Below are 16,012 nucleotides of genomic sequence, written 5' to 3'. Positions count from 1 at the left end.
GTTCTTGTTTTTTCTGTTTTTTTTTTTTTTTAAATAAATTCAGTCTTATGCCTACTTCTCTAGGAGTTCAGCAGGGAAGAGTAGAAACAGGGCTGAGAATTGCTAGACTGCTTTCTAGTCTAAAGTATCTGTTGACGGACACACAGTCTGATAAAATGAGAGACTGAGTTGTGGGTGGGAAGTGTTATGTTGTTTGGAGGCTCTGGAATTCAAGAAATACTTAATTCTTTTCAAAGGTATATCTAGTTATTTCTTTGTCAGTTTTTCCTGGAGGGAACTGATACTCAAAGCAATATTCTTTCTCTTTGGAGCCTCTCAAACTTTATAGTAAAATTCAATCATTCATTTAAGAAGAGAGATCAATTTTAACTGTTCTCTTTAATAGTATACCAGATGATCTGCTTTGGCATGGCTCGATTTTTTTGCTCATCCTTTCTTGATGAATAGATTATCTTAATCTGTATGTCATAGCATCTGCTTTTGCTCCTCTTACACTCCAAAACCCTGATGCTGGATATTAATTTCCAAAGTTAAAGATAGCTAATTCACTGCAGCTGTTGGTGTTTCAGTTATTTTTCACCTAAGAACACTGGACAGTACTTGAAGACTCTGCTCTAAAACATGGACCATTTGTTGTGACAGGATGAGGGAAGGGGAAGGGGAGGGAGAGGATGATTTATCCAGAGGGTATCTTTGGTGGCTAAGACAACCTGGATGTCTTTAGCCTTGTTCTCTAGTTTCTCTTGCTCTTCAAAACCAACAGTTGTCTTTCCATGCTATCTTTCAGATGCTCTGAAACAAGTGTCTTTAGGAAATACTATAGTTTGTTTTTATTTAATGAAATCTGTCATGATGTAAGCAAATAGCTTCCCCCTTTATAAAATGATACAGGAATCTATACAAGCTTGTGTTGTAGTAGCAGGTGGAAATAGACAGGAGAATATTAGCAGATGAATAGATTGTCAAAAAAAAAGTTCAAGTGAAGGACTAACTGCATGATGAAACTCAATATGCTTCGTAGAAAGTGTTGGAATGATGGTGGCATTCTTTATTCCTTGTAACAAGGCTGGAGAACTTTTTGTTCATCAGATACGGAAGAAAAATAGTACTTACTGAGATTGCCTTTAAGAACAAACTATACTGTCTTAGAAAGGTGGTGTGAATTGGCACTGAAAGATCCCCCCCCCCCCCCCCGACTTTGTCTTCTGTGAAGACAGTTCTGAAAGCTTGTAAAATCATTATAACCTTTCTTGATAACTGTTAAACAGTCATAGGACCCTAGATATGGAGTGGTAGAATTGGTTTGTCCGTTTGCAGTAGAAAGGGCTTGATTATTTACTACTTACACTAACAGAATTGGGTACCCATGGTGTTCAAATTTTGGAGAAACTGCAGTCTAAATAACTTTCTTTGGCGATCAGTAATTCTACCCCTGGTCACATCCCTTCTGTCTGTCAAAAGAGTTGAGCAATCCAACAAAAAAATCCAGCAAAAGACATTGAGCAATCCAACTGGCATCTGGATAGGCTGTTTGAAGTTCAAGGATGCATTGCTTACCTCCCCTGTCCAAGGATTGCGTATTGGAAAGAATAGAACAAAAGCAGATAGTGGTATGCTATTCATTCTGCACTGTTAACAGATGGCAGCACTGGGTCTCATTCTGATTAGATTTAAATTGAACCAATAATATATATAGGTAACATTTGTAATTGGTCAAGAAATGACAGGAATTGAGGTGATGAGGCAGAGCTGTATGTATTCCTTGCCAAAACCATGCATTTGCTGAGTAACAGTAATAGCCACCTCGTGCTGTTGAAGAGCTCCTGGCAAATGGTATCTGTTCTAATACTAATCTGTGGGCCTAGGAATTGAACAGTCAGCTAACAGCTGGAGAGTTTGCAAATCCCAGTGAGTTTCAAGGATCTAATGGCAATACATCAACTCATAGGTGCCTTCTCTCTAAAGCCTAAAATAATAATTTTCTTGTGTATGTATTCTTTTTTTTATGAAAGGATAAGCTCCAGGCAAAGGGCATTTAAAATATTTTGGTGGTCTTGATACTTCTTGATACATGTTTTCAGATTTGAGACAGTTGTCAATATTTACTGTTCTTGTGGAAAGGTTTGCGCTTGTCCAGGAGGAGCAGGAACCACAGATATATAAATGCCTTTTCCTGTCACTGCCTTAATGCATCATTTATGGCATCATACAAAACTTAATTTTTTCTGATCGGCCTGTATCATATCTCTGCGTATAAGCTCACAGATGTCCATGTGAGTTAATGAGAACTCAAATGCCAGGTTGTACCTATTCTTCATCCTGTAGAACAAGACAGTGACTACTATGGTGACTTGGTGTTGAAAGGAGATGGTGAATGAATAAAATGGTGCCTGAAGCTGAACTTGATGATTGTGAGGAAAGGAAAGCATTTTGAAGAATTCAGATATATGAGCGATCATATTCCTTAAGGTGTATTTCCTGTTGGTTAATAACTTCTTGCTGTTTTTATGAAGGGTGTTGGAGTGATAAATGTTTTCAGATCATGTTAAACAGGTGGTTTTGTGCTTCTGTCTTCCGTGGCTTGCATGGCTGGACCTTCTTTGTTGGGGGGGTGGTGCTGAGAGACCATCTTTGCTATTATGTGATTCTGCCACCTGGTGGCTTTGTCGAGCAGCATGCACTTCTGATGTATCGTTAAAAGCGTAAGTGTGAAGAGATCCTGAAAAAAAAAATCCTTTCCTTCCAAAACAGGGAATCAGTGGGCAAGTTTGCTTAAAGTAGGTCTAGAAGACAAGTTCCATGATCTCTGCATCATGTTTTTGAAGTCAGACATTTAAGAATCAGTGTGCAAGTATTTGAGAAGCTTCTGGTTGCTACAGCTGTCAGACTTGCCTGGGTGTTTTTATATATGAAGTTAACAGAAGACAAATCTCCATGAGGAGTGGTAACAACCTGTAGCAGGAATGCAACTTAGAGAGGTCATCCTGTTGCATACATTGTGTATCTCAAGTTTTTTTAATATGGTTTCTTATGCTGGAGAATCAGTATGAATATTAATGCAAATTTATACCAGTAATGAAATATAAGTCTCTTTCTGGCCCATATTACTTTGGCATATATACCAGTTAAACTGAAATTTTTATTAAACAAAGTATCACACATCACACTGTGCAATGCATATCAATTTTGGAACTAGTTCATTCTTTTCAGATTAGTTGAAGTTCTGTCCAAGGTATTCTGTTTCTGTTTTTCAGTACTGTAGGTTTTTCCACTAATCCAGTGATGGTAAAACTTCTAGTATATAGATCAACTTAAGCTAGTTCTTATTTTGATTAGCAAATCTGTTGTGTTATTTCAATCAGGTATGTAATTTCTAGCTTGTGGTTGTTGACAGAAGTTAAAGTGCTTATAAATATAGGTTCTAAGTGGAATTTGGAGATGGCTTGTCTCCAGAACTAAACAAGCCTTTTATATGTATTTATAAATACCCTCTATTCTGCTCCTAATTGTGTACCATAAATTGAAGGTGGAAAATACCCTTTCTCACAACAAATTTAAGGTGGGAAATTATCTTTCTCACAATAGGTGGGAGGATTTTATTTCACTTGGAAACAAACATCTTCACTCTTGTGCTACTGTTTTCAAACTGCATTAGTTGATTTGCTTGATTTAAGACTCTTAGTTGAATTCTAAATTACTGTACAGGTCACTTGGTGCTCTTACTTCTGAGTCCTTATAGTCCTTCTTTTTTGTGACTCTGTGTTATGTTTTCCTCTGCAACCTCTCCTTCCCTCAAGAAAGGTGATTTAGAAACATTTTCATCAATACATACTGTGGCTTGATTGCTTTAGGTCAATCTCTCCTGTATAATATCACAGTGCTAAGAAATGTGGGAACATGTTCTTCATGTAAAAAAACCCTAAACAAACCAACAACAAAAAACCCCAAAGCATCTCTGAAGATAGGCCTCTCCATGTTTATTCAGATGTTTTACTAACTTCGTAAGGACTTATAAACAACAATTTTAATCTTGATTGCTTATTTCTGTATATGTCTTCTATACTCCTCTGATTTCGGTTAAAATGTACTTCTAGACTCTAGAGGAGTTTTTTGGTGGATGGCCTTTTTTTTTTTTTGGTGTATAGTCCTTGATTTTTACATATTAGAAGTTCTTTACCTGCTGTAACTGCACTTATTTTACAAATAATTTCATGGTGTAATAGTTACTTAATGGAGAATATTTCATTAGAGGTAAAGCTGCTGTTGTAAGATTTTTGTGTGGTTCCAGAGTTAAAATCAGAAGTCAGAACTCAAGAAGAGCAAACTAGTTTGGAAAGGATTTACAGAAACTCTGCCTTTCTGTATCAAAACTTATTTTGGATTCCAAAGCTGTTCCTTTCCTCAGTTTCATGGCATCAGAGGAAAACCTCTTGTTCCTACTGTGAAAAACGAAATGTTCCATGTGCCCTTATTAATGTGCTCATCTATGTTTATAAAGAAATAATAATCCTAAATTTGGATTGATGACTCACCATGGCTTCACTGTATTTGGAAGAAAATTCAGTGCTATGTTGTGACTGATGCTTAAAAGAAGAAAACTGGTCTTATTTCAGATCTTAAAATGGAGTACTCAATGTTGCTAGTCTCAGTATATAAGCATAGTATCTTCTTGAAAATGTAAGTGATTATGTGTAATGTATAATTACTAGTCTAGGCTATGGAAAAAAATATAGTGCTTTCGGTGTTCTATTTGAGAGGAAAAGTGGGGAATATATACAGAAGAATGTGAGAATTACAAGCAAAAAAAGAATTTGGGCAGCTTTAAAAAGGAAAGTGACAGTAGGTGTTAGGGAATGTGAAGTGTGCCAGAGATACTTGGGAAGGAAGGAAAGAAGGAGGCATGTTGCTCTGGTGATGCCAAAGTCAGTTGATAGTAGTGCTTTACTTGCCTTGTGCTGTTGTTACAAGGCATAAAGTAAGTATATATAGGTTACTGGCTCTAAGGTAGAATATGTATTAAGCAAGTCCTTAAAACTGTCTCACCAAAAGCATTTCTTTGCTTTTTCTTGTTAAGCAATGTATGCAGATTTTAAATAAGTAAGCTAAAAAAAAAATTCCAGCAAGAATTAGTTAAAAGTGATAGTAAGATAAACTGCAATAGTAATTACATCTGTTCAGATACTTCATATGAATGATGAAAACTTACAAAAAACCCTGAAAACGTCCATGAAGTTGAATAATGTTTCTGTGGTGAGGAGGAGGAACCATAGGGAATTAAAAATTACTTTGAATCTTGGGCTACAGATATAAAGATGCCATAATTGTAATAAGATTGCTGTTGCTTAGCTTCCCACTGGGATACAGATACAGTTATGTGTGTGTTCCCTAATTGCATTTCCATGGTTTACTTGTTTTAAAATGTAGTATTACTGAGTTTACTGGATCCATGGCTTTTATATTGTAGATTCAGACATGTGGCTCCAAGCAGTTTTCAGGAGCAAAGACTGAGCAAACCAGGAAAAGAATTGAAAAGGATAAATATTGATTTAAAAAGACTATGAATTGTATAATTTGTAGCTGTATAATTGTGTTACATGATTGTGTAACTATGTAATTAAAATAATATTATTAAACGTGGTTTTTTTAGTTCTTTCCTGCTACCTCTAATTTCTAATTTTCAGCTGGAGAATTTAGTAGCTAGTTTTATAGAGAATTTATCTTTTGGGAAGTGGTATCTTATTTCAAGTTGTTAGCTCTTTAAATCCACAAGGTAATTGAGATGATGGAAAAGGGAAGATGCATCTCTTATTGACTTCTTGGTGAGGTGGGGTTTTTTTTGTTTGGTTGTTTTTTTCCCCCCTATTTTTGAGACGATCAGGGGCTTCATTTGTTCTACCTTGTTCTTTCCTACCCAGGCATTTCCTTTGAAATAAAAAGCAGCAATACACTTGACGTGTTTGCGTTTTACATTTAATTTTAATAGTAATTTAATTTTGCAGGCACACAAAATTTGAATATTCAGGGAATTTCATGCAGATTTAAAACGTTATGAGGCTGAAGCAAAATATGTATATAAAATTTTGATCAAGTTTGGGAAGATCTCTGAAGATGAAATGACTTACTATAAGATGCTTCTCAGAAGCTTACTTGTTCTGGAACTGTTAGGATCTGGAGCCTTGAAGGGACAGGCAAAATCTGAGAAACTCTTAGCAGCAAACAAGTATTTCAGTACTATAAGGGACTCAAGATAAGCTATAATTCTTGGGATATTTGTGGTGTCTGCAGAAAGTAAGCGTTATCAATATGCTTTAGGTAGATACTAAGATAGATTACATTTTAAAATTACTTTTTCTCCCTAAAAAATGTGTTCTGGCTATTTAAAAATATTTTTAACGAGACTGTGTTTGTCAAATAATATTAGTTGACTCCTGAAGAAAGGTATCTAAATTTAGCTGGACCTGTGTGTTAAAAATAGTGGATGGTGAAGGAACTCTAATTCAGGGTCTTACCTAAAAATAGTGCAATTTTTGTAATTGAAGGTAGGTGGGGAGGGCTGTGTGCATTTCCCTACAGAAGGTGCATTGTGAGACCAGAGAAGGGACACATACAGATGGAACTACAGCTATAATAATGACTAAAAGGCTTAAATGAGTACTAAGGGATAAAATTTTCTAATCCCTAAGGGGATTTAGAAAAAGTTATGTTCTGCAATACATTTATTACTTTTCTAAAAAATTTTAATCTGGCTTTATAGATGAGTATTTGGGTTTATGGGCCCTGGCTGTGAGCTGTTATTTTTGCATTAGGTTTTATTTTGCAGGATAAAGTAAATAAATATTGTTGCTATTTATGTGCTCCTTGCTCTGAGAGATCCCTACATTTTTATGCTAGAAGTCTTGTGAATGTTTAGTATGTAGAGTTAAAACTAACAAACCATAATATAACTTAATCATAAAAGCTAAAATAAAACCCACCATATGTTCCACACAGCAATTTCATTTGAATATCTATCTGGTCGATTTATGGCCTTGCTTTAAAACATGTTTCAAGGCTGGTACTGCAAGGAAAAGGTGGACTAACTGCTTTTCTTAGTGTATTTGGGAGTAAGATGCTGCAAACAGTGGAAAGAAATGATTGGGTCCAGTCTCTTTCTTAGTATAGTGTATTGTTTATCTTGTGTTAAACATTCCTATAATATGTATCAAGGTTTCTCTTGAGAATATAGTAGCTTGATTTTTGTTGTTGTTGTTAGCTTTTATTTTACTACCTAAAGCTAACAAATTGCTATAGTAATCATAAATAATCTTTATTACTAGTTTGCTTCATCTTTCTTGAACACAGTTGTCCAAAATTCTATACCATATATCAGATGCATAAGCATTAGTGGAGAAAACTTACTGGTATTCTTCCTTAGGTCAGACAGATGACTGTTCAAGAAAATGAAACAACGCAGAGATGCCAAGAATAAATTTTAAATTAAAGTCAACCTAGACAGGAGTCAGGCTAATTGAAGAAAGTATTTTGGAGTATCTGTACAAATAAAGATAATCAACAAAATCAAGACATTTTTTCTAAGGAAAGGGAACATATTTTATGTAATATAATTATTATTTGGTATTCTGAATGTCTATAATCAGAGTTTTAAAATGTAAGTTTATTCTCCTCCATTTTCATTGAGTGGCCCCTGTCTGTCTCTTTCTTGTCTCAGAAGATACTTTTGCAAAATGTACTAAGGAGTCTGATAAGAACAAGTAGGTGGGTGGCTTTTGGGAGTTAATATGCTGGTGAACTCAGGCTCAGAATACTTGTCCAGTTCTAGTTGGCATAAAGGCAAGAGGTTTCCTTCTGCTACTTGACTCTTTGGGATTAAAGTTTCTTCTTCCCTGGATACTGTCTATATTCTAGTAGTATTAATATCAGTACAAAAAAGAGGTACCATGAAATGAGCTTGAGTGTGACATTAAGAGTATGCGTCAATTATTTGGAAGTAATGAACTTCTAATATCTGTGCTCTTACCCATTGGTAAATGTGAAGTAGCTTTCCTCTTGTTAATTTAGAGGAACATAATTAAACTTTCTTGAACACATACAATTGCGTAAATAGCTTGTGATAGACTAAATTAATTCCTTATCAGATGGGACTAAAAATAATATATCTTAAAAGATTAATCCAAAGACATTTTGGAGGAACTGCTAAACGTTAGTGGCCTTTCAAAACTGTAGATTCTTTCTTCAGCAAAAAGAATGGAACAAGTCCCATTAACTTAATAACTGATTTTTTTTTTTTAACTTAATACTCTTTTTTGTTGTTGTTGTTGCTTTTGTTTTGCAGGATACAAAATTATGGATAATAATGGAATATCTGGGTGGAGGCTCTGCCCTTGATCTAGTAAGTAAATTATGTATGATTTTTATTATTTTACCTCACAATTATTTTCCTATCTTGCAATTCTGGAAACTGTAATATGTCATTTGGCTATGACAATGTTTGCTTCTAGTAAAGGAGAAAAAGTATTTGTCAATGCCAGGAAAATGTTATTTTCCATGAGGCAAAGCTGACTATTTGTATAGATGGAAGGGAACTAAGCAACATAATATTGGTAGCAGGATATAAACATCTTGCAGTGCTAATCTTCAGTCAGCCAGAGAGCACTAGTAGCTGCAAATAGTTTTTTCTGTCTCTTAATTCTGCCACCACAACTCCTCCTAGTATATACATTTTAATGTATCTACCCCCCACCCCCAAACAAACAAACGAAAGTTTCCCTATTTGAAGTCTAAATAGACAGAAACACAGTTTAGGCTGGTATTAAAAAATATATTTCAAAGAAATAGGAGGAGCTGTGGGCTCCCGTGAGGATATGGAGGCCTTACAGAGAAGTCTGGATAGACTGGAGAGCTGGGCAATCACCAATCATATGAAATTTAACAAGAGCAGGTGCCGCATTCTGCATCTGGGATGGAGTACCCAGTTTTGAATCATAATTCAAAAGGTTTGGTGCAGATTATGATTTCCATGCCTGGCTGCTGTCCATTCATTTTGGCTATTAAAAAAACCCAACAAAATCACAAACCATCTTATATTTATTGTGGATTTAAAAAATACTATTATAGAAATAAAAATGCATGTTTTAAGTATGTGAAAATTGTCATACCAATTGAGATGGAATGTCTCTGTAGCAAAGTTTGCTGTTCTCAACTGGGGCAACTAGTAAATGCTTGAGGAAAGAGCAAAAGGAAGAAGGCCAGTGTAGAGGGATTCTGCTGGTGACATCTGGAAGACAGGAGGAGGTAGTAAATGCAGGCTTCCTGCAGTTGTGCTGCCATATTTTAATTGTAATTACCTTTTGGAACCCATTGATATCTTTAGTTTCCACATCCTGTTAGAAGTTCTGTGGTTCTGTAAAAATTGATCATGTTCCAGATAAAGATATGCTGAAAAAAAGTTTGTTTATTGTTACGATAGTTTTTTCCTGATGAAAGAGCCATTAGAAACAGGGTTTGCTTTTATAAATTAATTATACCTTCTTCGTGCTTCAGAAAAGTATGAAAGAGCAGAAAGAAAACAGATGTTATCACATTTTCTTGTCTCTTTTTTTTTTAATCACACACATTTCACTTTCGTGATGACCACATGTTTATTCCCCAAGTTTGTTGCCTAAAAATAGTACAAAGTCTTTGGTCACATCCTAAAATGTTATTGAAGAAATTGTGTCACAGAACTGAAATCATCATGTAAGTGCATATTAAGCATCTTGTTTGTCTTTCATTCGTTTTCAATTTATGTTCTGCTGCGTGTTTTCCTAGTTCTAACATGCATATTATGGTTCTCAGCTGGAATCTGGTAGGACAACTGGCACACTTTATCATGTTTCCATACTCGAGGAAAGTTTGAATGGGAACCTTGAATTCCATGTTCGAAGTGTATACATGTCATGTTAGCCTGGTGTTTTCTGTACTTGAATATGCACTGGCTTTTTTGAAAATCACGGCTCACAAAAGAAAGTACATTTAATGCAATTGCATATATTTTGTTGTTCAATTTTGAATATAACTTAGGTTGGTGGCTGAGGTACAAGTGCTAATATTCTCAGCCTTAAGTCTGTTTTCACTAACCTCCTCCTCACTAAGGTGAGCTAACATCTGACAAAAGAAATTTTCCCCCATTAGATGTGCTGTATCATGTTACCAAGTCTTGAACTGGTGCTCGCAGCCTAGCTGGGGCAACGTCTTAGTGGGTTTGAGGGGATGGCAATATCATGTATATTATTAAAACTAAAGAAAAGCAAAAAATATTGTAAGTAAAGCTACAAAGGTAAAACAAATATGTTATCTGCATTACATGAAATCTCACCTCTGTTCCTACCTATTAGCTGAGGATTTCTGAGGGATGTAATATTATAATTTTTATCTGAAAAGTTTTATCCACAATGCTTTCTTTCTTACAGAGTGAAGCTTCAGAGAGATAACTTTTTGACTGTGTTTCAGTGACTGCTATTGTGGAGTAAACTAGAATACTGGAATATTTCCAGTCTTAATTGTTGTCCACAAAGTTACCGTCTCTCTCTCAAAATGGCCTTATTGGTTAAGGAGCCTCTCTGAGTAGTGACGTTTCCTCTGTCCCTTTAGAGTTAGTGCCATACTCACTTTTAGAATTTGTATCAGTTATAGAGAGCTCTGAGATCTTCTACTACTGCTGTTTCTCTGATAAGAATTAAATTACTTGGAACCTTTGATTCTAACAATTTGCAGATTTATACCTTCAGCTTTATATGAAAAAAGCTAACTTTTTTAATATGCAATGCTCTGTCAGCCTAGCAGTTTGAGTTGTGTTTTACAGAGCTTCACAAAATCCCTTGCAGTATATAGCAATAGGATATGTGATACCATATATGCCTTAATTTCTTTCTCAGACTTCGAGATTTGGGTGCGTATAGGGCCTGTGGAGTTGCACATGTAAGTTCAGTGTGATGTTAGTAATCAGATAACCATGTAGATGCTTTTCAGATGCAGTGTATATATGTATGACCTGACCACAAAGCAATTACTTGAAACTGTGTCTTTATGGAGCTTTTAACAAACTTTTAAAAGTGTTATAGATAAATGAAGTATTTCTTTGCCTGTTGTTCATAATGCCACTTAGTTTAGAACTATGTATTTTTTTAAAGAATGTTCTGGGTTGTATCTCGTGTTACGAAGTTAGCAAATTAGAAGTTTTGAGGTGTGACAGAAGGAATTTTATATTCTTTTTATAGTCATAATGTTATTTCTGTTCTCTCTGTTTCTGCTTTATATGTGTGTGTGTATGTATACACGCGTGTGTGTATATATATAAATATTTCTTGCGTTTCCTAGTTAGAACCTGGCTCACTCGACGAAACCCAGATTGCTACAATATTGAGGGAGATACTCAAAGGACTCGATTACTTGCATTCAGAAAAGAAAATCCACAGAGATATTAAAGGTAAATTGCTTTTTATTTGTACTGTAATAATATTAGAAGAGCTCATGCAATGTAAATGAACACCCTTCCATTGTCAAATTTAATTTCTGCTATTTCCTCTTCTTTATTCCAGCTGCTAATGTATTGCTGTCTGAACAAGGAGAAGTAAAACTAGCAGATTTTGGAGTAGCAGGACAACTAACAGATACACAGATAAAGAGGAATACCTTTGTGGGAACACCATTTTGGATGGCACCTGAAGTAATAAAGCAATCAGCATATGATTCGAAGGTAATGTATTTCAAGGCATTAGCCAAAGTCCCTTCCTCTTTTAACTTGAATTACATAAGTTGGTCTTCAGAATGTAGCTAATAACTTTGGCTGTGTCTAGACAGGTGTACGTTTAGATGATACATAGCAGCTAAAAGCTGTTGGAAAGGAAAGACGCTTTTCTTAATTATATCCAGACCATAAGTTTCCTAGTGTTTTAAGCCCATCCAGATAGCAAGAAATATGACAATATTGACCGTGCAATTGATGAGTATTCTTGATGGTTGTTTAAAAGTAGAAGAGAGCAAATATATACAAAATGTTAATATGCTTCCACTTTTTTTTAGAAAAAAAAAAAATAGCAACACTGTTGAAGAATATGGATTTGGTAGGTGTGAAAGTGTGTGAAAGTGCTGTTATTCATCTGTGGAAGAATATGCTGCATTGGTCAATGCTACTCTCTGACCACACTCTTTACGTATTCTGTACAGGGAGGGTTTAATGTCAAATGTACTTATTTGTAGATATTTACATTGCACAGGATTTTGATTTAGCAGAGTGGTACAGCCACGTACTGAAATCACAACACAAGCACAATATATCAATTGTAATATACAGTTGGATCACAACAGAAACACAATTCCCGTTATTGGTCTCCATATATATGCTCACCACCACGGCACTGGGTGGTGTCCCCAGTTGCGAGGAAGGAATATATGCATTGAAGCTAGCTCAAGCCTATTGCTCTTTTCAAAATTCATCTTGTTGGTCACTTGGTTTTTATACTTCTATTAGGCTGAGCTACATATACACCTCCTTGCTCTGCCCCTCCCTTCCCCTCCCCATTGCACAACCCAGTGACCCACTGGTGCAGCTGTATATCTGAAACAAAGGTCACCCTCAAGGCCCACTTGTGTTGAGATGAGATCAGCTTTCTTTATGATAATTAGCGGTCATTCCTTATGTTCTTCCCTGAGCTCATCTTTCTTGTCCATCTCCTCTGATGCCCTTGTAGTGATTTGTTGATTGGTCACATCTCCATGCAATGAGACAGGTTGGTGTGTTTCTTTCCACTCCGACGCATGTAAGGAACTTGCCAATACTGACTCCGGCCTAGACTGTAGTATTACTTCCTTCCCTATATTATATCTTTCTGTAGAGCCTCTAGAACATTAAATGACCCCAAATTCCCCATTTGAAGTTTGAGTAAACCATATTTGTTTTTGTGGGTGGTGGTTATTTTTTTTGTTTGGGTTTTTGTTTTGGGGGTTTTTTTTTGGTTTGGTTTGGTTGTTTTTGGTTTTTTTTTTTTGGTTTGGGTTTTTTTTTTTGTTTGTTTTGTTTTGGTTTTTTTTTGAGATTTGGCTTCTGGGAATGATCTTCACTTGGACAAAGCATGATTCAGTCCGCAGGTTTTGAATTCTGTCTGTTTCAGTCCACAATGTTATGTGGACATAAAAAGGTATTAGATACTTGATGACTTCCCTAGAAGGCCAGAGCTCAAGTTTTTGGATGAACTAGAGATACTTACTTGTGTCTGTGAGCCTTCTGGCACTTAGAGACCGGACTAAATTTTACAGACAATAGTTTTACTGTCATTGCACAACAACCACTTGAGAAGGCCTGTTTATTTTAAGATAGTATTAAGCAAATGTGAGAACACAGATGTCCAAAGCTAACCTCATTTTCCTTTCATAAGCTGGCCATGCTTGAGAGGTGTTAGGCAGGACTGTCCTCTTCATAGCATAGTCCCAGTGAAGTGCAAGCAATTTCCATTATGTAGTTGCTGTGTTACCTAGTTTTGTTCTTTGCCCCGTTGAATCCTCTTACTTCCCACATGCTGATGGGTTCCCTATAAAAGCTTGAAAGTGCTCTGTAACACTACCTTGGGCATAGTTCACCTACTTCTTTCATGCAGTTCATCTGCGTCTTTCCTCATTTACTGTATGCCTCACACCAACTGTTAAATTATTGCTTCTTTTCTGATTGGATTGATACCTTTGCTCATGCTGGCTGCTGAAATAGCACAGCTGTGCAAGGCAAAGCAAAATCTAAGTTATGACATAAAACTACTAACCAGGCTAAAGGAAGGCAGATGCATCTTGAGGTCCAGCATTGCTAGTTACTGCTATGAAGCTTAAGGTCTCCTGTTGATTCAGCACTATTATCACTTGCCTTAAAATTATGGGCAGTTGGTGGATTTACTGACCATGGCTTACACTAAATTATCAACAAAACTCAAGCAAGAACTATTATTCTAGTATACTGATTTCTACTTGAAGCAGTTTTGGATATTAAGATATAGTTACATCTCCTCTGAATTCAGATATGCTTCTGAGTTAACCATTCTGTCAAACACAGATTTCAGAATTGAAGAGACAAACTTCTGAGGAATTTCTTATGTGAAGCACTTACACTGTTTTAACCAAAACCTTTTTATCTTTACTGTTTTTGCATTAGTTTATAATGCTTTAACATTCACTTTAAAGTCTCTTGTGTAAAAATAATGAATACTTAACATAAGCTGTTGATTTTGAATATAGTCTTTATTTTTTTCCCAAACGTATGTTACGGGAATGTATGTACATAATATCTTTCATCTTTTTTGCTATGATAGAGAAGCAGATTTTTTTTAATGGATAAAAAATGTGTGCATTTTTTAAAAACGCTGTTTTAATTCAGGATTTGACAAATGGATACATTTTGTTTATTTTTCTTTTAATATATGTGAAACTTAACAATGTCAAACCAAGTCCCAATCTATGCTCCCAATAGTGTGCTCTCAAGATTATGTGAGGCTTCTTGGACTGCTTTATGCATATGAGACCTGTGTATTCCTCAACTTCTATACAGAATTTGCCCATTCCATTCTTGCTTTATTCAGTCCCGTTCCCAAACTGTTTTGTCCTTAAGTATTCCTATTGTTCTTTCTCAGACCATATATTGTAAGGTATACTTGCAAGGCGTTCCAACACTTGTCTTTATTGCCTAAAAAGTAATCAAGGTTTGTGATTTTTGACATAGAAGCTGTTGAAATTTTAGTATCTATCAGACTTTTGTAAGTAATAATTCAGACTGATATATTTGAGAACATGGGATTTCCAGATGGCCTGTGTGAGAGAGTAAGTTAGCTATAACATTTGCGTTTTAACCTGGTCAGTAGCTAATCCAAGAGGTTTACTTGATAGAAAAAGGTAAATAAAAAAGGAAAAGAAATTTAAAAAAAAGCAGGTGGCAGCTTTAATATGACTGTTATAGTCATGTTTTGACATTTCACTATTTTTCCTCATGGCTGATAGTTTCTTCAGCAGCTAGATTTTATCAGCCCCATGGATTACTTGGACTTTAAAAATAAACTACAAGGGAAAATGAAAAATAAAGTTGAAATTTTTGCTATGCCATTTATTTCCTTCTCTCCAAGCTATTTGTTCTTTGATACAATGTCCTCACAGGAACTTTCCCTTCTTTCTACTTCCTGTTTTTTTGGCAGTAGTTCTTTTTCCTCCTGTTTTGATTCCTTTCTTCATCTGAAAGTCAGCATCTCTTCTTATCTGCTTTAGTTTTCCCATATCTAGTTCTCTGTCCTTTCTACTATATAACTTCTAATAGAAAGGATGTTTTAATTTTAAAATGTTTTTCTCTTGCACATAGCCTGTTTTCTTTGACTTACAAGAGCTTCAAAGTCAGACAATTTTACTCATTAGAATGGAAGAGGAAAGGCTTATGGCAGTACTGCAAAAAATAGTAACTAGTGATTTGCTGACTCTCATCTGAAGTTGGAAAAATTATTTTTGTTCAAGGTTTGAAACTGTAAAAATCATAATGTGGTAAAACTTAGTCATGAGATAATGTCAACACTTCTAAGGTCATGCTTCTTCCCCATTTGGAGGACTGATTTGTGCCTGTTCTGGAGTTTCATTGTCACAGACAAGCGTGTCCTATAAATGCCTAGTTGGATACGCACACAATTGGTACTGATCTTCCTGTTTTGAGACCCTTTCTTGTCTGTGAAAGGAGAGGTTACAGTTCTGGAGGAATTCGGGGTTTTTATTCTTGCTGCTTCCAACAGGAATGGGCTTCCAAAACCTGTCTTGGACTTCAAAGAATTCAGTGTGCAGCCATGGTTTGTTGGACTTTTTTGTTCATTGAAGGTCACTAGCAGTAGAAAGTTATAAAAATATGAGGAAAAAAGGAAGTATATATATGTGCGTGTGCATGTATACATAAAAATTTGATTTTTTTTTATACTTATGTATACACATGCTCCATCTGTGACTGAAAGTCTGGCAGAAGAAAATC

The 16,012-nt window shown here is 35.6% G+C and overlaps 1 protein-coding gene across 1 annotated transcript in view; it reads left to right on the top strand.

The window, feature by feature from the left end:
- Positions 1–16,012, top strand: part of STK24 (serine/threonine kinase 24) — a 52,599-nt gene that overhangs the window by 31,150 nt on the left and 5,437 nt on the right. Inside the window, exons 3-5 of the mRNA XM_010578336.1 lie at positions 8,333–8,389; positions 11,356–11,464; positions 11,577–11,734. Coding sequence (XP_010576638.1) covers positions 8,333–8,389; positions 11,356–11,464; positions 11,577–11,734 — 324 coding nt within the window. The remainder of the gene's footprint in view (positions 1–8,332; positions 8,390–11,355; positions 11,465–11,576; positions 11,735–16,012) is intronic.

The sequence above is a fragment of the Haliaeetus leucocephalus genome, unplaced genomic scaffold (genome assembly GCF_000737465.1).
Source record: "Haliaeetus leucocephalus isolate CR32 unplaced genomic scaffold, Haliaeetus_leucocephalus-4.0 Scaffold626, whole genome shotgun sequence".
Classification (NCBI taxonomy): domain Eukaryota; kingdom Metazoa; phylum Chordata; class Aves; order Accipitriformes; family Accipitridae; genus Haliaeetus; species Haliaeetus leucocephalus.
Note: the sequence above shows the minus strand (reverse complement) of the source record. Positions and strands in the feature narration are given on the sequence as shown.